Source organism: Portunus trituberculatus, chromosome 20 (genome assembly GCF_017591435.1).
Source record: "Portunus trituberculatus isolate SZX2019 chromosome 20, ASM1759143v1, whole genome shotgun sequence".
NCBI classification, from domain to species: Eukaryota; Metazoa; Arthropoda; class Malacostraca; order Decapoda; family Portunidae; genus Portunus; species Portunus trituberculatus.
In genome coordinates this window covers 10,214,544-10,241,083 of record NC_059274.1, presented here as the reverse complement: position 1 = coordinate 10,241,083, position 26,540 = coordinate 10,214,544, and the positions used below count along the sequence as shown (strand labels likewise).

Here is a 26,540-nt window from a genome sequence, read left to right as displayed (position 1 = left end):
ATCTCCTCAAGATTCTTTAGGTTACTCCCTTTGAATTACTCTATGGTAGACAGATCAGGGGGCCTCTCAAAATATTAAAGGATCAATGGTTTACTCAAAATACTCCTTCAAGCCCCAGTGTGTCTGACTACATCAGTAACCTTAAGAATAAAATCAGTGAAGTCAGATCTTTGCTAAATCAAACTTCCTCAAATCTCAAACTAAAATGCAACAAATTTTCTTCCCAAATCTGTTATGAGAAGTTTCAAACCAGGAGACAAGGTTTTACTTTTTCTCCCTACTCCAGGCAATGCTCTTCACAGTAAGTTCATGGGACCTTATGTTGTGGCTCAAAAACTAAGTCCATTAAACTATGTGGTCCAAACTCCTGACTGTCGTAAGGATTCCCAACTAGTTCATATTAACCTAATGAAACCTTACCAGAGAACCAGAGGACGGCTTGTCTCGCACTCTACCTGTATGTCTGGTAGGGAAGGAGTCTAGTCCTGTGCCCCCGGAGGAAGAGTCCGACATCGAATTCCTCTTCTCATTACCTAAAGGACGCCCCTCAAACAGCCAAATCATGTCCAACCTTGATGAGGTTTTTCTTTCCTTAACACCTTCACAACAGTCTGATCTTAAAAAGTTATTGCTAGACTTTTCAGAAATCACAGGTGATATCTAATGACATCAAGCCTATAAGACAACCAGCCTATCGCATTTCACACATTAAAAGAGACTTGATGAAAAAAGAGGTAGACTATCTGCTCTGTCATCACCTTGCAGAACCTAGCATATCCACTTAGGCTTCTCCCTGCCTGTTAACATCTAAGCCAGATGGCAGTAGTCGATTTTGCACCGACTACAGGAAATTAAATAAAGTGACGGTGCCAGACTCCTACCCATTGCCCTTGATAGAGGACCTTATAGATAGCATAGGAGTAGCCAAATTTGTAACCACTATAGATTTACTTAAAGGTTACTACCAGATTCCCCTCTCGGACGAGGCCCGAATAATATCTGCTTTCATCACCCCTTCGGACTATACCAATACACAGTGATGCCCTTCGGCTTATCTAATGCTCCTGCACCTTCCAGAGGGCTATAAATTACATCACCCAGGACTTGGAGGGAACATCTGCCTATCTGGACGACCTGGTGGTGACTTCGGACGACTGGGTGACACATCTGACCCGTCTCCGGAGGCTGATGGGTCGGTTGCAGGAAGCCGGTCTTACAATCAACCTGGCCAAGTCCACCTTCGGGAAGTCTACGGTGGTCTACCTGGGACATGTGGTGGGGAATGGCAAGGTTCGCCCCAAGAGAGCCAACGTGGAGGCCATCCTTGGCTTCCCTGTCCCTACCACCAGGAAAGCTCTCATGAGGTTCTTGGGGATGGCTGGTTTCTACAGACGATTCTGTAGGAACTTCTCCACCCTGGCCGCCCCTGACGGACCTTATCAGCACTTCCGTCCCCTTCCACTGGACCCCGACCTGTGACCAAGCCTTCCAACATCTCAAGGCGTTCCTCTCCTCGGAGCCAGTGGTCTGGACGCCAGATCACTCCCGCCCCTTCCATCTACAAGTGGACGCGAGTGGAGTTGGAGTGGGTGCTGTCCTACAAGCGGACCCCACAAGCGGCATCCTCCATCCCATCGCCTATCACTCCGCCAAGCTAAAGAAACACCAACTCAACTACTCCACCAACGAGAAGGAGGCTCTGGCACTCGTCCTGGCGTTCCAACGTTTTGAGTGCTACCTTCATCCTGGCCCTCAAACTACGAAGGTCTTCACCGATCACAACCCTCTGGCCTTCCTTCACGCCATGAAGAACCGAAACCAACGCATTCTTAGGTGGGCCTTGTTAACTCAACCCTTCAACTTGGAAGTCCACCACATCAAGGGGGTGGACAACATCGCCGACGCCTTATCAAGATCTTCCGTCTCACCTCTTTCATGAGCCCATTACGGAGGTCTTAGGGGGAAGAAAATGTTACGGCCCGTCCATAACATACTCCACTACCATCACCTCCTCCGCTTGCTACCTCGTTCGCCACCTCTCCACCTCCCCTTCCACGTCACCGTCTCATGAACCTTCCACGTCACCGCCTCATGAACCTTCCACGTCACCGTCTCATGAAGCCCCGTTACTGCCCCGAAGTTGGATTCACGCGGCCCCATTCGACTCAAGCAGAAGTGTTAAGCAAGCTCTCGGCTTTCTGGAAGGGAGTCGAGGTCAAGGCCTCAACCAGTGAACACAACGCCTCTTGGACTACCGTGGGATCCACCTCACCCAGCACTTCACCACTGCAACACCTCATAAGTATCACTTCCCCTCGTCCCATTTTTTCCACATTGCCTCCATATAGGATTAGTATTATTGTTAGGTATTAAGTTGGGTTCTTTATTGTTGTATTTTTTGTGTATATATATATATATATATATATATATATATATATATATATATATATATATATATATATATATATATATATATATATGTGTGTGTGTGTGTGTGTGTGTGTGTGTGTGTGTGTGTGTGTGTGTGTGTGTGTATGTCAGTTTCATGTTATATCTATGTGTATGTCAGTTTCATTGTTATTGGGTTATTAAATAGCTTCTTAAGTGCCCCTTTGCATTTCCTCACCAGTTGAACCTGTAGTGTTTTTTTTTTTTTATTATTGTTATTGTTCACCGGCTCCCCGATGTCAATCTTACCCTTTTAACCGGTGAACTTAACATATGACACTGCGTGATGTGGTGTGGTGGTGGTGGTACTCATGGTGGTGCAACGTGGAGCGCTGAAGTATTAGATATGGTGTGCCGTGGCGGTGTGGAATGGTGCTGATGTGTAGCGTGGTGACTCTATGTGCCTTGGTACTATGTATGGTGTGGTGGTGTACGTGTAAATGCTTGATACGGTGTGACGTCGTTCATGTGATGTGAAATGGTAAAATGGTGTGATTCGGCAATATGAGGTTGTATGACGTAGCTTTGGGTATACACTCGTGTTACATAGAGCTATACCGTAACAGGTACGAGTCAATGGCGTCCTTGCCGTGTGGAGTTATTTTTACACCCGAACATGAAAGTCCTCTGGGTGGTCTAGCTCCGACACGAAAACCTTTGTTGCGCAAACGAGACCCTTTTGTGTACGTGACAGTCTTTTCACCGCATCAGCACCATCATCACATACATTACGTAAAGTAGAAACACCACTAGAACCACCCCTACCACAAATAACGACATTTGAGGACTTAATTTTCCATACCCTTCACTTTTTCTTTTTGAACAACTAAAATGGTTTTACTTTATGTAAAATTCAAGTGTCACACTCTTTGGCTGGATGGTAGAGAGTTTAATAAAGAACACTCAGGAATTTTGGAGGGAGTTCATCCAACTATACAGAGATTTTCCTGTATTGTGGAAAGTAAAAAGTGACGAGTTCAAGAACAGAAGCTTAAAAAGTGAATGCTACGCGAAATTAATTGACAAAATAAGAGAAATTGACCTAAATGCCCCTCGTTCCACAGTAGCCAAGAAAATAAATAGTTTACGTTCCAGCTATCGACGGGAACTGAAGGTGATGAATAGTGTGAAGTTAGGTGCTGGGTTGGATGATATTTACAAACCTTCACTGTGGTTCTTCGATGATTTCTGTAATCTGCAGGAGCAGAGAGAAGCAATTCATGTAGGAAGTTTTCATGTGTGAATTTATTTCTTTTTTAAGCCATTCTTTCATCCACACCTTTCTTTTCACAATTCCCTTTTCTTTTTCATCGTCTAAAGGCAGAAGAATGGCTATGCATGCAGGCGCTTTACTCATCTTCACTCCACAACTTCCAAAAGGTAAGTAATGATTGTTCAGTCTTACTGATAGCGTGTGGCCCAAACACTGCTTCAACAATCTCGATGATCATGGAATCATTATTGACTGTATATAGGGGCCTTGAGAGGAATAGAAGTTGTCCACCTTATTACAACACGTACCGTTTAGATAACGGTGGATGGCAAGTGATATTTCATGAAGACAGCTAGTAACAGGAGGTGAGGCGATGAGGCGAAAGGACTGCGTGAGTAAAGCTCTGCCACGGAAATCGTACAACATACAAATATTAATATATTTGTATATATTAGGCATTCCTGAGGAGGTTAATTAGACGTATATGGTACACTGGCGGATACGGTACACAACAAGCAACTTTATGGAAATGGTTTTAGTAAGATATGGAAAAATTTTCAGTTAAGATTTATATTTTAGCCTATATATGAAATCATTTATCTATTTATTCATTTATTCTTGCTGGTGATATTTCAGATATATTTGATGTCGAGCATGGGGTTAGTTGAGTGTCACTGAGGAGGGGATAGTTATCTGGATGGTTGTATGAAGAGAAAAAAAAATGGAGGAATTGAGTTTTTAGGCAATGAATAACATGAGGTTTACAGAGATAAGAATTTAGGCGTCTTATGGTTATCTGAGAGTATATGGTGAGTGGTTTAGCTTAGAAAATTACTTATGTTTTATAGCAAAGTTATGGTTAATAAAATTTGTACTGCATATAGGTAAATACAACAAAGCAAATAACCACAATTTAAAAAAAAGGAAATGGTGGGTGGGGTCGGAGAGACGTCTTACGGTACCGAGAGAAAAACACATGACCCCAATGGCTTCTTGATCACCGCAGCAGAGGAAGCAGGGCATCAGATAAGCGGCTGCCTAATGACGCACACTGGCTATAAAGAAACCGTGACACCGGGAGGATGGTGAGTCTGTGAGCGGTGGTAGGACGTGAGTGTCAGATTAGGCTGAAGAGGATGTCAGGGAGTGCAGTGGCGTGAGGAATTAAGGTCGAGGCCTAAGGTGGGACTGAACGATAGTAGTGGCGTTGCTCAACCCCCACAATAGTGAGTAATTCCTGTAGTTGTTACTCATTGTAATGCTTCTCTGTGTGTAGCTTCGCAACTTGGTCTTACTTTTTTTTATGTGGCCTTTTAAAGTCCAATTCATGGAGCAAACCCAATAGCTTAACTGATTAATCTATTGTCATCATTATCTTTTAGCACCATGAGATTCCAGTATGGAGAGTGGGCTTGTAAGTTTGTTTCTAAAGGTTATCTGAAGCTTAAGTAGTCAGTCTTCATCCATGATGTCAAGATAAAAACTGATATTAAGGTACATAGAAACTTGCCTTATAATTGCACTTAAAATAAGGGTTATTATCTCCACGGAAACAATATATATATATATATATATATATATATATATATATATATATATATATATATATATATATATATATATATATATATATATATATATATATATATATGTGTGTGTGTGTGTGTGTGTGTGTGTGTGTAAATACCAGACACTGGTCAAGAATTTTCAATTCAAGTACAGAAAAGCAATGTTTTGATAAATAATATCAGAAACTACAAGATAAGAAGGCTCAATTTTGAAACCTGGTCATAGCCTTATATTTCTGGGACGGCTGCCAGTTTCCGGTTTACTCAGCCTTAACAATGAATACTGGCCAGCTGTTTGTGCCAGGGAAATGGCAGCCCTGCATCCTGTGCCGAGACTTGTCTGCCCTGTGTCGATGCTCATGACTGAGTGTAGCACATATTAATATTACATTTTCAATGTTTCACATTAACTTGGCACTGACAATGTGACTATTTAATTTGAATCATCTACCACTCTACTAGCGAATGTTATTTTTCATGTAACTTAAATTTGTTACTTCTAGTCCTCTAAAATTACTACCTCTAACGATCTTGTCTACCTCACTCAATATCCTGTTACTTTAACTCCTTACATACTTCATCTCGATTCGCCGTTATTCGACAGCTGCCTAACAAATATAAACTCGAAAATGTTAAGCTTCTTTCATAAGAGATACTACATGGTTGTTAGATATTTTTCGTCATTCTCAGTATATTAATTAACAAACCATGTTTCCCTCCTGTAATGATGAGGACCAGAAATGAACATCATAATTCAGATGAGATTCGTCAAATGTCAAATATAATTAAATATAAATATATTTGGCGCTTGTGATTATCACTTTTGAGTCCCTATCTCCTCCTTCATACTCTTAGTGAAGTTGACCATTATCCTCGCTTCTGACAATGTCCTCGCTTTTAAGCATTACTTACATGTCTTCCAGAGAAAGCAAGGCTAAAATAAGTCACTTGGATTTTCACTTATTCTTTTTCCAGGATAAACCTCCATCTCTATCTTTATTTTCATTTTGCATATTTGAAAACAAAGACGAAAAATAAACGTTTTGCCTTCAGGATTTTTGCATGATAGGTAAATATTTTAAGAAATCCGTTTGAATTATTCTTCTTTTATTCGAGTATTCATATTTTTTTTTTAACTTCTAGCAACATTAATCTCTTTATTCCCATGACTGCGCATGTTTTATATCAATTCACTCACAAAAAGAAAAGAAAAGAAAAAGAAGAACGGATGGAAGCACAAACTACACTGTGCTGGACTGACCGGTTTCTTCGCTCCATCGGCTCCAGGGTTATTCTGATAAGTTTGAATTGTCTTTACGTTACATTATCAGTGTGTTAGCCTTCAACTAATAAATTTATATCATATTAGAGATACCAGCTTCTATGCGTTAGAATCTCTCAAAGGTGACAGATGGTGCGAAGGTCTCACTTTACACTGGAATTTCACTTTTAACTGCCACACAAGGCATGATGTATCAGCACCATGGATCATCAATGGAGTCTCTAGATGACGTTGGGTGTTCACGTTTCGATGTCATACCTCGGCTGAACTGAAACAGTCTCAGGTGGAGGATTATAATCATATAATGACAATTCAGCAATAATCTTATAGTATCAATGGATTAAAAGAATAGTGATGTAAACTCTTCTAATCACCTCTGTGGCCAATAGAATTAAAGTTAAAAAAAAAATTCAAGGCGTTTCATGGTATCAGTAAAGAGAATTATCAATCAAACATGAATGAAATCTCTACTTCCATTGTCTTACACTGGTGGCGCCGTGTTCTATTCCTCTGGTGGAGTTATGGGTATGATGCCTAAAGTTATAGATCAATGTCTGTCACAGAATAATGGAACAACACTGAAAAATGTATTTTGCATCCTGTTCCATGAATTATGCGCAGTTTTTCTGGTCATAAGAGTAAGGAGTCTGATTTCGTGACGATACATGCTTACTAGTAAGCATTACACTTACATTTGAGACAAGAGCCAGGTATTGGGGAGGGGCAAAGGAAGGAGGACCTTAGTAACACTTTGTTAATAGATCTAATTACAATTTACCGTGATCTCTAAGTAACTGGTGTCTACATTCAATATAGTGTGTTCCGTGAGTTACGATACTTATTTCTAGATTTTGATAGTTTAAATATTTCTGACTCGGAAAATAATTTATATATTATATTATGCTCTGTTTTCCTTTATTTTGCCAGAAATTAACGCGAAAGTTGTGTGTAGCGGAATGTCACATGGTTGTGCCTCTTTTTTTTTTTTATACCATGTGGGCTTTACACGGGAATTTATGGGCTAAAGGGAGTACTTTTTGATGTACCTCCTATCTCAAAGCCCACCCGCTAGGAAACCGTTGCCTCGAGTGAAGAAGCCCAACCTACACTCGGACCGTGGACAGGATTCGAACCTGTGCGTTTGGAAACCCCTCGGACCCCAAAGCGCCGCGCATGGTTCCACTGTACCACGACGGAGAAGCAATAAAACTGGCTAAATGAGCAGTTCCTACTACGTTAATTTCTCGCAAAATAAAGTAAAATAATGCATATGTATATACAGTACTTTTAACTTACAATTACTTGAAATATCAAAATATATCAAATCCCGGAACTTAAATTTCCTTTTTCCCTCTTTCCTTCCTGACTAGATTATGTACTCAAGTGGTGCCGCGGGCAATATGTGATCGTTTTCCGTGTACAATATAGGCAGTCAAAGCCTTTAAGGAAATGGTAGCAAAAGCCAAATTAAATTTTGTTATGTTAGTCAAGAAAATGTACAGGTAAGACACGCTACTTTTTAAACATATATGGCCATTCATTGCAACTGCCATCCACTCAACACTGTCTTGAGAACATAGTGACAGGCCTCGCCAGTCAATTGACTGCCAAAGTGTATATTTTTTGTTACGGTGAAGATGTCGTTGGGTATTCGGTCATGATATTCATATGATGATATTCATAAAAAATGAAAATTATTTCAGGCGGCTGCAACAGCTAAGATCATGACACTGCTAGGGTTAATGGGAGAACGCTACATCTCCCACCGGGCAACTAGGTTTGGCTAGGATTCTAACGCGATCCGCCTTAACCAACCATCCAACCCTCTGATATTGATATTCATAAGATGATATTCATTCTGTGATGGAAATGTAGCTCAAGATATTATCGTTCGGACAATAATACAAAAAAAACATCAGTACAATAATACAAACTCAGATGCAAAAAAAGGCAAAACTCGAGGAACAAAACACAATTTGACGTCTCTTAGAAATAGTATCGTATAATATAAGGGAACACTCAAGAGTAGCGAGAAGGTAGCCATGATGCAGGCAAGTTGCCATAGGTGTTTGGAAAGTAGTGTTTAGCAACCACTGCACTGCCATGTTACTTAACTGACACAAACAAAAAATAATTTGTCATTTGCTTATTGTTACTTATAAGGTTTCAACCAACAACATTATACACAAAAATTATCACATAATGGTGCTAGGCACCACTCAAGAAGCCAGGGAGAAGGTAAGTAGGAAGGAAGAGTACCGGCCAAATGAGCAGTTCTTGCTACACACAACTCTCACGTTAATTTTTCGCAAAATAAAGCAAAATAATGCATATGTATATACAGTACTTTTAATTTACAATTACTTGAAATATCAAAATATATCAAATCCCGGAACCTACAAATCAGCAGTCCATACACTACCCAAAATGTTTTATGTGCTATTCACTTCAGGTTTCTATTATTGTTTAGATTTTTAATGGTACGTAAAGCAGAGATAACTACAATTGGAATATATCACAACGAAATAAATATGTGATGGCAATGTTTTGATGTTTCGGTCGATAGTGCGGTTGATGTTAACTCACTACATCTGACTACAGCGTGATGACTGGCTACGTTTGGGCCAATAGTTTCTTAACTATGGGTAAATCACTCCCTCGGAGTAATACATGTGTTTCTGTAGTATGTAGGCCGAAAAAAAGTAAAGAATTCTGATAATCAAGAAAATATTTGCAATATCTAGCAATATGATTAATGTTTACTTGATCTTAGTATAAAAACTAAAAGAATTATATCAAATAGTAAATTTAAATTTGATGACAATAATGATTAAAACTACAATACAATATTAGGTAAAAAGAAATATATATTTCGGTGTGTCAAGCCATGAATATTTTGACAGACATGCTTCAGGACACAGTCACACAGCAACGAGGTGTTCATTACGTGTCACTCACTCACTACCTGAGCCTGCCTCTATTTTTCACTGTCAGTTTCTTTGTGAGCATCAGCTGGGGTAGGTGTAAACAGATATGTACGGTTATGCATAATATTATGTACAGTATGGTTAGTGTTTGCCCTCTGTTACACCCTTCCTATGCTTAATATCCTCTTTTATATTAAAGTCATATGTATCATGTAGTCAGGGTTGAGTCAATACGGAGCTTTAAAAGAAGGTTAGATAAGTTCATGGATGGGGAAGATAGATGGAATTAGGTAGCTTAAGCACACTGGGACTGCCTCGTATAGGCCTGGCTGCCTCTTGCAGCTTCCCTCTTTTCTTATGTTCTTAATATTGACAATGTTCTTTTTAAAGCGGTTAACACACCTAATGTGGCATGTTAAACAACTGGATAACAAGCTGAAAAAAGGGTTTGCGAGTCACTGATCTGAGTAAATCATAAATGTTTAGCAATCAGCTGATCATGATCTCTTTGCCATCCGTAATTCAGTTAAAAACAATAAATAACATTTTATCCTTCCTTAAACTCTGGCTTCTTGTTAATAGTCACTGAAGGCTGAGTGCTTTTGCTTTTTAGAAAAAACAAGACCGTCAAGCAGTGATGCGAGTGTGGGGTGTGAGTATGGCATGGACGAGACGCGAAGGAGTGTCCCTGGCAGCAGTAGGGGCGGTGATAGTGCCGATGGTGGCGTCCCTCGTCACCTATACCTTCGTCTCGCTACCCGGGGAAGCCATCGCCTTGGACCAGACGGGCTCCCTCGTGGTGCTCCTGGTGCTACTCAAGATCTTCGTTCTTGGCATTTCTGGTCACTTGCCGTTTGATCTGAACAAGCTGTGGAGTCATCACGGACGACGCGAGAAGAGGACACTCCCTTACTTGCTGCAGGAGGTGGGTAGAGTTGGTAGAGAGATATGGGCGTGTTAAGTCTCTGTGGTGAACCAGTCTGGCTGGCGGGGGATAGGCACAATATCAGTGCTATTTAACATTTTTTTTCTTTTACTTTTGATCTACGTGCGATCCCTTTTTATGTATCACTGCATACCAGACGAACTCTTCATTTCATTTCATTAAATTAGATCAAGAGCAAAGCAAATAATACCAAATTACCCAGTATGTTTTATGACCTCCGCTGAACCCTTAACTTATCATTGCACCAGATTAGGAACACTTGACTTGCCACCTTAACAGTGGATGGAGCTGACTGCCAAATTTTGTTGGGCCTCCCCGTAGTAGTATAGCTGGCAGGGTATGGAAGGAGCGCGGTTCGTTGGGCTATGATGGTGTCAGGCTAGCTTGTAGCGGGACATTGACTTATCAGCTCTCAATAGTCAAATTTTCTGAAGTCTGAAACATTTCGTTTTTCTCATTACATTTCACAATACACCAGATAAGACAATATCTGAAAAAAAAAAAAAAAAAAAAAAAATAGAGGGCCCTTATGACATACAGATTACTTTGAGACATGAATAGTATGCCGGAATATGATTAACATCTTGAATTATGACAAACATCTTAGGTCAACGAACAGAAGGGACCGCAAATATCTAACATAAAACAATTATCTTAAAACAAATAAAAAAAAAATACTTCTTGAAACATAATGAACCCTTTCCGACACAACGAATAATTTGAGATATGACGAATAGACATTCTAAAACATCCCCAGCATTGCCTCATAAAGATTCAAATATCAATATTCGAAAGATGAAACTTAATCTTCGATGAGAGCGAAACTATTACTGACGAAAAAAAAAATAGAATATGAAAATGGAGCTCCTCTACTATTCTAAATAAAAAAAATGCATTGGTGGTTTAAATTGTCACGAATAACAGAAAGATGGTGAGTCACGTGTATCGAAGTTGTATTCATCCCGAGGGACATGGTGATCGCTTTCTTTGTGGCGGGGAGCAGGAGAGTGATCAGCTTATTGGCAACACCTTGTGTGATCGATGACCCTGATATTGGCAGAGTTGTTTAATAGAAGCTTGGCGCCATAACAGTGAAGTCATATGGTACTATACTCAGAGAGAGAGAGAGAGAGAGAGAGAGAGAGAGAGAGAGAGAGAGAGAGAGAGAGAGAGAGAGAGAGAGAGAGAGAGAGAGAGAGAGAGAGAGAGAGAGAGAGAGAGAGAGAGAGAGAGAGAGAGAGAGAGAGAGAGAGAGAGAGAGAGAGAGAGAGAGAGAGAGAGAGAGAGAGAGAGAGAGAGAGAGAGAGAGAGAGAGAGAGAGAGAGAGAGAGAGAGAGAGAGAGAGAGAGAGAGAGAGAGAGAGAGAGAGAGAGAGAGAGAGAGAGAGAGAGAGAGAGAGAGAGAGAGAGAGAGAGAGAGAGAGAGAGAGAGAGAGAGAGAGAGAGAGAGAGAGAGAGAGAGAGAGAGAGAGAGAGAGAGAGAGAGAGAGAGAGAGAGAGAGAGAGAGAGAGAGAGAGAGAGAGAGAGAGAGAGAGAGAGAGAGAGAGAGAGAGAGAGAGAGAGAGAGAGAGAGAGAGAGAGAGAGAGAGAGAGAGAGAGAGAGAGAGAGAGAGAGAGAGAGAGAGAGAGAGAGAGAGAGAGAGAGAGAGAGAGAGAGAGAGAGAGAGAGAGAGAGAGAGAGAGAGAGAGAGAGAGAGAGAGAGAGAGAGAGAGAGAGAGAGAGAGAGAGAGAGAGAGAGAGAGAGAGAGAGAGAGAGAGAGAGAGAGAGAGAGAGAGAGAGAGAGAGAGAGAGAGAGAGAGAGAGAGAGAGAGAGAGAGAGAGAGAGAGAGAGAGAGAGAGAGAGAGAGAGAGAGAGAGAGAGAGAGAGAGAGAGAGAGAGAGAGAGAGAGAGAGAGAGAGAGAGAGAGAGAGAGAGAGAGAGAGAGAGAGAGAGAGAGAGAGAGAGAGAGAGAGAGAGAGAGAGAGAGAGAGAGAGAGAGAGAGAGAGAGAGAGAGAGAGAGAGAGAGAGAGAGAGAGAGAGAGAGAGAGAGAGAGAGAGAGAGAGAGAGAGAGAGAGAGAGAGAGAGAGAGAGAGAGAGAGAGAGAGAGAGAGAGAGAGAGAGAGAGAGAGAGAGAGAGAGAGAGAGAGAGAGAGAGAGAGAGAGAGAGAGAGAGAGAGAGAGAGAGAGAGAGAGAGAGAGAGAGAGAGAGAGAGAGAGAGAGAGAGAGAGAGAGAGAGAGAGAGAGAGAGAGAGAGAGAGAGAGAGAGAGAGAGAGAGAGAGAGAGAGAGAGAGAGAGAGAGAGAGACACACACACACACACACACACACACACACACACACACACACAGCTGCTAGACTGATGCCACTGTTGGTGACGCAGGTGACTCTAGTTTCTGGGGCAACGCCGGCTGCTGCTCACTTGGGAAGCCAATACGCTGCTGCACTTCATAATTCCACATTCTTATCTTCCTTCCTTCTCTCTCCTTTCCCCCCTTCTCACCTCTAATTTTGAATATCTTGGAAGCGCGGCAATGCATTCACCGTCAGCTTGAACAACTCGGGATAAAACAACAAGGTCACATTTCAATATTCACAACTACCATAGGAACGCTTATGCTGCGAGCAAAGGCTCAATGAAAAATTCCATTTTGGCCTAGTAATCAAATTACACTATGGGGTTCTGAAAATATAAGCAAAAATCAGGCCATACAAACTTAGCTAAATTATCAACACACGTTTTACAATAGACATGCAGACTTGGAAAAAAAAAAAAAAAAAAAAAAAAATGTTAATGGAAAATACACGCATTTCTTTATATCAATAAGCAACATAAAAGTGGTGTTCAGCCAGTGAAACACAACACTGGCAAACTAATAACGGAGTTGAATCAAAATAATTTGTCAGGTGAACATTCAAATTAAGTCTTCAATACAATTTGAAGCAGCGACGGCAGTAACACTCAGTTATAAATATATATTTTTTTTTTTTTTTTTCATACAGGGAGCAACAAAAATTTAAGAAAAAGGCGCACTGGGTTACCAGTTCCTGTAAAGATCATAAGAGTTATCCAGAAGTGAGGGACAAATATCTTAGAACCTCCCACTTAAAAGAAGTCAAATCGTAGGAAGATGGAAATACAGAAGCTGGCAGGGGGTTCCAGAGTTTACCAGAGAAAGGTATGAAAGACTGGTTAACTTTTGTATTAGAGAGTTGGACAGAATAGGGGTGAGAGGAAGAAGAAAGCCTTGTGCAAAAAGGCCACAGGAGGAGGGGAGGCATGCAGATAGCAAGATCAGTAGAGCAGGTAGCATGAAAATAGCGAGAAAAGATTGCAAGAAATCCAACATTCAGGCGATGAAAAAGAGACTAAAGACAGTCAGTCAGAGGAGGGGAGTTGATGAGACGAAAGGCTTTTGATTCCACTCTAACAAAATCATGTGAATGCATGGAACACCACCCCCCCCAAACATGCGAAGAATACTTCATACAAGAACGGATAAGGCCCTTGTACAGAGTTAGCAGTTGGAGGGGGCGAGAAAAACTGGTGGAGACTCCTCGGAACGCCTAACTTCATTGAAGCTGTTTAAGCAAAAGCAGAGATGTGTAGTTTCCAGTTTAGATTACTAGTAAAGGATAGACCGAGGATATTCAGTGTAGACGATGGGGACAGCTGAGTGTCATTGAAGAAGAGGGAATAGTTGTCTGGAAGGTTGTGTCGAGTTCATAGATGGAGGAATTGAGTTTTTGAGGAATAAAACACTAGTAAGTTTTCTCTGTCCCAATCAGAAATATTAGAAAGATCAAACGTCAGGCGTTCTGTGGCGTGCCAGCGCGATCCGTTGACTTCCTGAAGGGATGGTTGTCCCTGAAAAGATGTGGAAAAGTTATAGTATCATCAGCGTAGGAGTAAATCGAGTAAGAAGTTTGGTTAAGATCATTAATGAATAATAGAAAGAGAGTGGGTGACAGAACAGGACCCCGAGGAGCACCACTGTTGATAGATTTATAGGAGAAAAAGGGTAGTCAGGATGTTGCAGAGATAATTATTTTGTCGATTGGGAATGTGTCGCAATGCTGTAGAGATGCTGACGAAACGAGACGGGCTAATAGTCTTCGCTTGGTGATTTTTGCTATACACACACACACACACACACACACACACACACACACACACACACACACACACACACACACACACACACACACACACAGTACATTACGTCCTTGCGTGTTTCAAGTCTTGCGCCATATACTGCTAAACATGAGGTACGGTGGTACAGTTTATATTATTTATTTATTTTATTTCATTCATTTTTATGCTGACATACTCCTAATGTTGATGTGGCTTCAAAAATCAGGTAACAAGCCGAGGTTTTGACAGACATGGTGCTACATGTGTGCGTGCGTGCGTGCGTGCGTGCGTGTGTGTGTGTGTGTGTGTGTGTGTAATTCACCACAGTCGTTTGCTGGTCACCCATCTCGTCTTCCCCATTACGGAGCGAGCTCAGAGCTCATAGACCGATCTTCGGTTAGGACTGAGACCACAACACACACTCCACAGACCGGGAAAGCGAGGCCACAACCCCTCGAGTTACATCCCGTACCTATTTACTGCTAAGTGAACAGGGGCTACACATTAAGAGGCTTGCCCATTTGCCTCACCGCCCCCGGGACTCGAACCCGGACCCACTCGATTGTGAGTCGAGCGTGCTAACCACTACATTACGCATGTGTGTGTGTGTGTGTGTGTGTGTGTGTGTGTGTGTGTGTGTGTGTGTGTGTGTGTGTGTGTGTGTATGAAGGTGTGGGTGGTGGTGGGTTTTTGTTGTATATTACGTGTATGCGTATGTGTTATTAAATACTTGCATAAAGTACGCTGATATTACCCATCATCTCCTCTTCTCATTGTAAAATGTACGCATGTGTGCGTTGTGAAGTACTTGTTACATGTGAATGTTAATAATGCCCACCATATTCCTCTCTCATGTAAAGTGTATGTGTCTATTGTATAGTACTTAAGTGTTGAATAGTACTTATATGATGTGAATGTTGATATAACCTTGTATGGAACGATGTGCGAAAAAGCTAATATGCTACCAAGCCTTGTTTATCCGCGTAGTGCTGTGCCGGATGCCTTTCGTGAGCCCACTGTTGGTAAATTTCAGAGCCTGGAGGAAGACCTGCCCTGCACAGTGAGGATCCTGTGTGAACTCGAGACAGCCGCGAGGACATCGAGCGAGGATGAACTTCCAGATGTCTCTACGCTTCATCACGGTGAGGTGGAGAGAGAGAGAGAGAGAGAGAGAGAGAGAGAGAGAGAGAGAGAGAGAGAGAGAGAGAGAGAGAGAGAGAGAGAGAGAGAGAGAGAGAGAGAGAGAGAGAGAGAGAGAGAGAGAGAGAGAGAGAGAGAGAGAGAGAGAGAGAGAGAGAGAGAGAGAGAGAGAGAGAGAGAGAGAAGGAAGATGGGTAGGGGAGGGAAGACGGGAGCGAGGAAAGGAGGAAAGAAGAAAGAAGGAGGAGAGGATGGGAAGGAGGGGAGGGATGAAAGGTAGAAAGCAGAGAGAGAGAGAGAGAGAGAGAGAGAGAGAGAGAGAGAGAGAGAGAGAGAGAGGGCAAGCAGGGAGGGAGAGGGAAGGTAGAGGACGAGGAAGGAGGGAGGGAGGTACAGCGCAGGTAGGAAGGGAGAAAAGGAAGGTAAAGGACAGGTAGAGAGGGAGGGAGGGAGGGAGGGAAGCTTTACGACAGGGAGGGAAGGAGGAAAGATAGAGGGCAGGGAGGGAAGGAAGGAGGAATTGTTAATTGGATGGTTAAGAGTAAGATGTCTCGACTTCTCACTGTTATGGTGTAGCAACAAAATGTTAAAAACTGAAATTGTGATAAATTAGTAGTAGTAGTAGTAGTAGTAGTAGTAGTAGTAGTAGTAGTAGTAGTAATAGAAGGGAATGGACTAGAGGGTCCGAAATAAACAGGAAAGGAAAGAATGATGGAGAAATTAAGTATTTAGAGAGAGGAGGAAAAGTAATAGGTAAGAAGGTAAAAAAGGAGAAATTAAAGAAAGGAGAGAACAAAAAGCAGGGAGAAGAAATAAGGGATGGTGAAGACTAAGAAATATTTCAATATGGAAGAGTGGGATTAGGAAAGGAGAGATGAGGAAAAGTAAGAGGAATAAGTAGAAACAGAGGGGGAGAGATGAATGAAGAAATAGGAAAGATTTAATGAGGAAGAAGGAAGAAAGGTCAGGAGGAATGTAAGGAAGATAAAAACGTGGCAAGGAAAACCATTATGGAAAGGTAAAGGGAGGTGAACTGTGTGGATAGGCTGACAAGCTATACTCTACGCATTGAAAGCTTGTATCTGGACTGCAGACGAGTCACGTAACAAGGAAAAGGTAGACATTCACTGAGGGAGGTATTTAATAATATGAAAAAAATAAGAAACCAAAACTAAACTTCCCTTAACTGATTTTGTGTCGCTTTTCACTCTATAATTCTTAAATTCATATTGATGTTGGTGCATTGGTCTGCCATCTTACGAATCATGCAAACATTGTGTAAATTATGTATGTTTTCATATTTTTTGTGTGTTTGAAAAAGAGGAACTGAATGGGAAAAGAGAAAAGAATACCAAAGAGGTAGGAAAATAATTAAAAAGAGGAAGAAAGATATAAGGAAAGGAAAGAGGGATAAAAGATAAGAGAATTAACTGAAGAAAGAAGAGCATAAACACAAATGACGGGGAGAAAAGAAAAATTCAATGACAGATGAAAATGGAAAATAGGAAAAGAAGGGAAATGGAAAGAAACAATAAAGAAGAAACAGGCAGAAGAGGAAGAAGGAGAGATTTAGGAAAAGGAAAGAAAGTAGGAAAGAATTGCAGCACGTTATTACAAACTGTAGTACAACACTTGAAAAAACGTGATTGACTGTATGCTGCAATGATGAAGTCACTTAGAGTAGCAAGTTATATTCATACACACATAGGGAAGGTTAGAGGACTGCTGGGAGGGAGGACAAGAAGAGAGGGAGGGAAGGCGTGGGAACTGGGGAGAGAGGATCATGTGGTAACAGAGAAGGCAAACGTGCAAATAGATCAAGCGACTGAGGGAGGGAGGATGAGAGAGAGAAACAACCTGGGAGATGAAGAGAGGGAAACGAAAAATAAAGGAAAAGAACAGGAATATGGAAAATAAATGCCAGGACATGGTAAGAAGGTAAGACACAAGAGCATGACAGAGGTGGAAGGAGAGAGGATGAGAGGCAGTGTGGTAAGGTATGCAAGCCAGGCAGTGGTTACGACGTGTAAAGGAGAACAGATGAGGTGAGCTAACAGGAAAGCTCCCTAAAGAAGACGATACTTCCATTATAATATCCTCTTGACCCACTGACGCCAAGTCATCGCACGCAGCACTAACGGGAATATGGACCCAGTGATTGAAGTACCAGATATTCTTTGGTTAAACCAAAGAACTGACTCTAGTTCATCAGAGTAAATTTGCAGGGAAGTAGGACGAGATCACCAATAGTTGTAGGAGTCAATTATTGGGCAGGGCGGGAGGGCTTAGCAAGAATGAGACCTCTGTCGTAGGATTCAGAGACTTGTTCCCCCCTTTCATCCTTCCTTTGCTGCTTAAATCTATCATCTCTTTACGACACCGCGCACCACGGCCCGGCTTGTATCGAACGTATTCAGTACTAGTAATTAAGGTTTCCAAGTCACTGCGTCCTGAGGGATCGCTTGCCCGCCTCTCACACGGCACCTGGCCCACCATTCCATTGATTGCTCTCAGTCTGTCTGTCATTAGCATTTGTGCAGCAGATTCAAATTACTATTATCATGTGTATTGCCATTTTGATATCAACTATTACTTTGAATTCGGAGATTTTAATGAATAAGTAGTTATGATAAATAAAAGACTGTCGACGAGAACTTTCGTCTTCTGAATCTTTAAAGATTATACTTGTTTAGTTCTTTGCCTCTTTTAGTTTTTTTTGTGATCTGAAGGTTATACATCAATTCAGGAATAAGTTTGAAAATTGGGAAGACTCATTGACCCTTAGTGACACCAGGCGTCGTGCTAAGGCAGAAACCGACGTCAGATATAGAACGGTTATGTTGACTGTAGCCCGTGATAAGGTGGTTTCGGCCCGCATGGTAAGAAGGTACATATCTTCTTTAAACAATGGTTGCTCTCCTGGAATGGATGGTATAATGGCAGAATATTTAAAATATGCCATAGACAGCCACATTACAGTTCTATTAGGATGTATGCTTACCCTGTGCATAAAATTTCATGTAGTGCCCAAGTCATTTACAAAGGGCATCCTTATACCCATACTTGAAAAGGCAACCCTTGACCCATCGACCCCTGGGAATTACAGACCAGTTACTGTCTCTACTGTATTTTCTAAGATACTTGAATTGTATATTCTAGATAACTGTGGGGGTTATGAAATGAGTGACCAACAATTTGGATTTGTCACAGGACGGAGTACAAATATGGCTGCTGTGCTAGCGCAAGATGTTATCTCATATTGTAAATTCAGAGGCTCACCGTTATTTGCATGTTCTTTAGATGCCCAGGGAGCCTTTGATGCGATACCTCATGAGGTCATTTTTTACAAGGCAATGGGAGCGATTCCTAAGGATTGCTGGGCTACTTTGCTTACGTGGTACACATCAATTACGGTGCAAATTAAGTGGGAAACATATTTATCAGATGATATCCAAGTCTCTAGGGGTACTCGCCAAGGTGGGCTAACATCTCCTTTTTTATTTAACCTATTTTACAAAGATCTTATGGATACTTTATCAGCGTATAATGGTGGAGTTGTTATTGGCTCCAAGTCTTTTAATGTTTTTAGTTATGCAGATGATATTCTTTTATGTAGTCTAACTGTCACAGGTCTGCAGCAAATGATTGAAGTTTCTAATGAGTATGTAAGTAATCATGGCTTGTCTTTTAATCCTAGCAAGGAAAGTTATTTTACGGAGCGTCCTGTATGGCACCTAAATAGAAATATTTTGAGAGAATGTGATGTGTTGAAATACCTGGGAGTGAATCTTTCCCATAGAAAACCTCACGCTCATGTTAATGAACGCAGTAGTGCCTGCAGAAAAGCATTTTACGCACTACAAGGAGCAGGGTTGTGAAACTTGGAAACTAATGTTGACACAGCTTCTTATGTCTGGAAAACCGCAATTAGACCTGTAATGACCTATGGATCGAATACTGTTAACATCGATAAAAAACGTACGAATGAGTTAGAGTCCATGCAAGGAAAACTTGTAAGGGCTATGTTCGGACTACATAAATACTGTAGAAGTAAACCCTTATTGAAAGCCTTAAGGATACCCTCAATGGAGTCTATTGTGGATGTAATGGATATTGACCTATTATGCCAGATTTTTCATAATAACTCAAAAGCAAGATGCTTTTATATATATTGCTATAATAAAGTTTTGAATGAAAGGGAATTCATATCAACAGGCTTACTTGGAAGAGCTAGGGACATCTGTTCAAAGTACAATGTAAACTTAATGAAATATCTGTTTGACTCTAGCTATGCAAAGAAGGCCAAATATGAAATAGAACATCAGAGAATGGATAATGATGGGTTATCTGACAGTGTCCGTACCCTTCTGGCAAGTGAAAATTCATTTGACAATTATGTTTTAAATTTGCTACTTGCTCCATTTTAGTTGCATGATAGTGTAATCTAAAAAATGACATTTGTATAATTTTAGAATTTATGCTTTAATCTACGTATAATTTTGAAATTGTTTAGGTAGCTGTAAGATTTCCCTTGTTTACTTATAATTTATTCTTTTCGTCTAATATTCTAAAGTTTATAATGATGTAATTTTTAAACTTTTTTTTTAGTTTCAAATTAATTTTATGAGCGAGTGAAATATGTTTAAAGTGTCCTATGTATCTTCTTTTGAAGGCAAATAAATAAATAAATAAATAAATAAATAAATAAATAAATAAATATATATATATATATATATATATATATATATATATATATATATATATATATATATATATATATATATATATATATATACATATGTATATATTTGTTTGTTCATCTAGTCCCTAAATAAAATGATAATTTCTTAATATTTATATTCACGTCCACAGACATTCATAATATCTGAGAGTAAGAAGATCAAGAAATATTTAAATAAAACTGAGGGAATTTAGTTTAATTGATATGAACAGTTACCAAAGCTGGGAGGGATTTTTTTTTTTCAGTTGCGACTTCGACTTGGCGTCTTTGCTGCCTGATCTGCTATAACTGTGAATTTTCGGCTTTATAAGACAGAAACATATTTATTATGTTTTATTTTTTTGTTAAAACACAGCCTAAATTAATATCTACAGGTCATCATGTTCCTCTTCCTCCATTTCCTACTGGCTTATCTTCTCTAGACGCGGCAATTTCTTAAAAATACGTCGTCATTCTTCGTGTTCACAAGTGCGGCATAAGTCGTGAAAGATTGGCGGTGTGACTTTGCTTAGTCCAACTTTTTTTAAAAATTCATGGTGCAAGAGTCAGTCGCAAAGTCACACCTCGGTAATTACCGATATATGCTACCAAGAATGACTATCTATTGCTGATTGACCACGGACAAGTAGTGGTCAACATTACCACCAGTCGCCATACTACTGCATACCATTGCAGGACAAAGAATTCCGCAACAGCTTCCACTCACCTCTGCCGGCTCCATGTCTATTTCAGCATACCCAAACAATGCCTCTGATATCATCCCTTCATGTTGTTTCCTGTTTGTCCTAGATTCCTGTTTCATAACTCTTTATCCCACTTCGCTACTATCTGTTTGGATAATTAGTGATAAGAACGAATAGTGGACACACACGTGAACGGAAAGTAAGCACACAGATTTATATAATGACATTATAAATGCGAGTGTCGATGGCGATAATGGCAGTAGTGATAACATTGCTTGATAACGAAAACGACGATGGCGATAATGATGATATCGATGATGACAATGATGATGGTAATGACGATGATGATGATGATGATGGCGATGATGATTATAATGGTGGCTGACATTCATCCCTCAGGAGAGGTGGATACACGAGGCCAGACAACTGGTGACGGAGACAGAGTGGACGGAACACTGCTGGAGGTAGATCACGTGGTGGACTTCCACGAGGAAGCTGTCGCTGCGCTATTCCAGTGAGTACTGAAAAACCGTAACTGTCCTTCCTTCAACCTCTCGCCATCAGACAACGCTGTTATGGCACCTTCAGTTAGTCATATCACATACCCTAGCATGACCTCCCGCTTACCTGAGGGACAACCGTCACCTCTTTGGTAGACCATCACAAACACAAAGACACACACACACACACACCCGGTAGCTCAGTGGTTAGAGCGCTGGCTTCACAAGCCAGAGGACTGGGGTTCGATTCCCCAGCCGGGTGGAGATATTTGGGTGTGTCTCCTTTCACGTGTAGCCCCTGTTCACCTAGCAGTGAGTAGGTACGGGATGTAAATCGAGGAGTTGTGACCTTGTTGTCCCGGTGTGTGGTGTGTGCCTGGTCTCAGGCCTATCCGAAGATCGGAAATAATGAGCTCTGAGCTCGTTCCGTAGGGTAACGTCTGGCTGTCTCGTCAGAGACTGCAGCAGATCAAACAGTGAAACACACACACACACACACGATTTCGTTTAATATACATACATATCATAATTTGTATTGTGTTCACTAAAATGATAGCGTTATACAGGAATGTTTTTCATAATAGTATATTTGCAGTTAATTGACAATGTTTGTGAAGATTCTAATTTCCTGACTCTTTTAAGATATTATATAAAACAAAAGGTAAAAAATCCAAGGAAAAAAAATCTACATCTAAAGTCGTGATAATAATTTGATGTTATGACATTCATGTAGATTTCAGAGAAAAAAGAAAGCATGAATTCCATACTCTTTAGGAAAGCGATGGAAGACCAAGTGTCGGTGGGTGCCCTTTGTCCTGCGACAAATAACACATGGATGCCCCACTCTATTGTTCATTTTTGCAGATTTCTTGAGAACATGCGGCGTGTAACCTGTCACTGCTGTGGGCTTACTTGTTTGAGTGCTGACACATGTAAACATGCAGAAGGATCAACGTGGGTATCTAGGGGACATGTAGGTAACTTTAAACCACTCGACAAATGCAAAGTATCAAGGTGGTACATGGTGGGATTCAAACCTACGCGTGGACGTCTGTCCGATCCCACCACCACTACCACTAGGCCACCGCCTCCCTGAAGATGTAGACACAGGTGGCGGCTACTCTGACGTTAACCTTTCATTCATGTACAGAGAGGACGCGCGTGGTACTGCAGTTCTTTCTCTCCTTGCGGGACTCACTGGACCTGGTCTTTGTGAAGCCGCCTACGCCCACTGCCCTGGCTCCCTTACAGCCCGGCAAGCAATGGGGGTGTTGTTCAATGAGCTGCACATTGCCCCCGCTACGCCCATGGACCTTACCACCACCACAGCTTCGACGCAACCGGCCACACCACACCCAAACTTGGGACACGCAAGGATGAGAAGAAATCAAACGCTCAGCGCCATTACACCTGCATAGCAATACAGCAACACATATCAACACTACAAAGGCTAATCCTCAATACAGAAAATATAACTTTCAACGCAACATCATCTGACTTTTCAAAGAGTAGCGCAAGCTGCAACAAAGTATCAATCAAGAAACAACATACTCTTAACTCAACAGCATGATCTTTAAAAGTTAAACACCAACATCTGGTTCCCAACAACGGCAACACTGGATAAAAAGAAGTACACTACGATTAACGCCTTTCAACACAGCAACTTGAATCCTAGCAACACATGGGTTTCAAACCGTGTATTGAGATCTATAGCAGCTACAATAAACTCTACATAGCAATGCTGTACTTATGATATAGTAGCTCATGACTTTCTGAATTTCAACACTGCAATATATAATTTTAAATACAGCAACACCTGATTCATCACACAAACACCTGAATCAACACATCAACACCTGATTCAACAAAGAAGCACCTAACTCTCAATATATCAAAAAATAAATATCAACAGCAACAGCAACATTTGACTCTCAACACAACAAAACCTGACTCTCAATTGAGTAACACCAGACTCAACAAAGCAACACCTGACTCAACACAGTAATACCTGACTCAACAATGTAACAATGGACTTAAAAAAGCAGCCCCTGAATCTCAACACAGCTCCCGCTGAATCTACACAACGACACCTGGAAAAAATTTGTAATATGTAAAGCATAAAATCAATAATAATAATAACAATAATAATGATAAGAAGTATAATGATAATAATAATAATAATAACAATATCAATAATAATATTAATAATAATAATAATAATAATAATAATAATAATAATAATAATAGTAATGATAATAATAGTGTCAGCAATTGGATGTATGAAGAAAATTACAGCAACATACATAATTTATCTGATGCAATGACACGACTTTATTTTAACATTCACTTTTAGTAGCCGTAATAATAAAGTTGTTATATCTTATTTGTTACTGTTAGTAGTAAGTAAAGTTTACATGCACTATTCTCTTTTCTTATTAAATTAACCATATGCATAACTAGAAGTCATGGTGTTTAAACCTTTCGTTTCTTTTTCATTCTATCATATATATATATATATATATATATATATATATATATATATATATATATATATATATATATATATATATATATATATATATATATATATAAGAGTATACATGTTTCATTAAAATAAATATATATATATATATATATATATATATATATATATATATATATATATATATATATATATATATATATATATATATATATATTAAGAGTATACATGTTTCATTAAAATTGATTGCTAATTCAGCATTCGTTATTTTCTTTAAGATATTTTCTTTATATCTTATAACTGTCTTTTTCTCTTTCTCAAGTTTTTGTATGACTTCGCCGAAGCTAGTCACGTTGGCTATATCGCGATTTCGGGTCTTGTGACCCTTCCTCAGTAGCGTTGTTTCTCTTCTGCTGGTGCCAGAAGGAATGCTTTGACCGGGCTAAACGCTAAACTTAATAGAAGCTGTTTTAGCAAGAGATGAAATGAGAAGTTTCCAGTTTAGATTATGAGCAAAATACAGATATATATAGGATATTCAGTGTGAAAGTGTGTTATGTGGCGTCCCTGCGTGATCTGTTGACTTCCTGAAGGGTTGGTCGTCTTTGAAAAGACATGGAAAGATGTAGGGTGAGATCATAAGCGAAGGCGTGGATAGGGCAAGAAGTTTAGTTAAGAATATCATTAATGAATGATAGAAAGTGAGTTGATTGACGGGACAGTACCCTGAGGAATACCGCTATTAATAAATTTAGAATAACAGTGGCCGTCAACCACTGCCACAATAGAACGGTCAGAAAGACCCTTGAGATAAAGTTTAAAGTTGCAGAGAGAAGGATAGAAACTGTAGGATGGTAGTTTTAAAATCAAGGCTTTGTGCCAGACTCTATTAAATGCTTTTGATATGTCTACTGCGACAGCAAAAGTTTCACCGAAATCTGTAAAAGAGGATGGCGACGAATCAGTAAGGAACGCTAGATCACCAATAGAGCGACCTTGACAAAAGCCATACTGGCGATCAGAGAGAAGATTGTGAAGTGACAGACATTTAATAATCTTCCTATTGAGGATAAATTAAGAAAAACTACACAAGCAAGAGATTAAAGCTATCGGACGGTAGTTTGAGGGATAAGGACGGTCACCCTTATAAAGAACAGATTGAATGTAAGGAAAATTCCAGCAAGAAGTAAAGGCAGAAGAAGTCGATAGACTTAGTGGAAAGAGTTTGGCCAGTCAAGGTGCAAGTACGGAAGCACAGTAGTTGAAAACAATGGGAGGGACTCAATCAGGTCCATAAGACTTTCCTAGGGTTTAGGCCAGCGAGGGCATGGAAAACATCATTACGAAGAAAGTTCTTTGAAGGTATGAAACATTCAGAGGAAGGAGGAAAGGGAGGAACAAGCCCAGAGTCATCCAAGATGGAGCTGTTAGCAAAGGGTTGAGAGAAGAGTTCAGCTTTAGAGACAGAAGAGATGCCAGTGGTGCCATCAGGATGAAATAATGAAGGAAAGATGAATAAGTAAAGGTAATGGACATGTTTTTGGCCAGATGGCAGAAGTCACGATGGTAGAGTTTGAAAAATTTTGACATTTTCTATTTATGAAGGAGTGTTTGGCAAGTTGTAGAACAGACTTAGCATGATTCCAGGCAAAAATATAAGGTGCATGAGATTCAGAAGTTGCAGGGCTCATATGCCTTTTGTACAGCACGAGAAGAGGTTGTGTTAAACCAGGGTTTAGAAGGTTTAGGTTGGACAAATAGAATAAGGAATGTACGCCTCCATGCCAGAATCTATCATTTCTGTTATGCATTCAGCACAAAGAGATAAATCTCTGACACGAAAACAGTAATCATTCCAGGGAAAATCAGCATAATACCTCCTTAGGTCCCCCCAACTGGCAGAAGCAAAACACCAGAAGCATCTCTGCTTTGGTGGATCCTGAGGATCCACCAAAGGTAGCGATGTCGTAACTCGATCAAACTAGGGCACTCTACCAAAAGGTGCCGCACGGTGAGCGGCACCAAGCAGTCATCACAGTAAGATTGTGGGTCCCTGGTCAGGAGGTACCTTTGTGTAAGTTACGTGTGACCTATACGAAGTCGTGCCAATAAAATCTGTGCACGGCGATCCCGGACATGGGTGTAAGTAAGTCCATTGAGGGAGTGTGGAAGTAGTAATCTCTCCCATTTTCGAGGTTGCGACCCCCGTTAGCCATCTCCTCAGCCAAATTGCTGCAAAAGCCACACGAATTGCATGAAATACATCTCGAAACGGAACAGGGGAAGGAGATGGAGCGCGACTTGCTGCCTCTTTAGCGAGGCGGTCTGCGTGTTCATTCCCTGGAACACCTATGTGACCAGGGACCCAACAGAACCCAACACGATATCCTCGTTTGGTAAGAAGATATAGGCACTCCAGGGCTGATAAACCAAAGGGTTAAGGGAGACAGTGCAAGAGAGAGCAGTAAAAGCACTGCGACAGTCACTAAAAAT

The 26,540-nt window shown here is 40.5% G+C and overlaps 1 protein-coding gene across 5 annotated transcripts in view; it reads left to right on the top strand.

Moving 5' to 3' along the window:
- Positions 1–2,670: 2,670 nt before the first annotated feature.
- The window catches only part of LOC123506801, a 37,056-nt gene continuing 13,186 nt past the window's right edge, over positions 2,671–26,540 (top strand). Inside the window, exons 1-5 of one of the 5 annotated variants that reach the window (XM_045259149.1) lie at positions 2,671–3,828; positions 10,052–10,363; positions 15,535–15,643; positions 21,465–21,579; positions 22,430–22,705. In XM_045259149.1, coding sequence (XP_045115084.1) covers positions 3,787–3,828; positions 10,052–10,363; positions 15,535–15,643; positions 21,465–21,579; positions 22,430–22,661 — 810 coding nt within the window. In that variant the 5' untranslated portion in view covers positions 2,671–3,786 and the 3' untranslated portion in view covers positions 22,662–22,705. The other 4 variants (XM_045259148.1, XM_045259150.1, XM_045259151.1 and 1 more) reach the window with 4 other exon arrangements.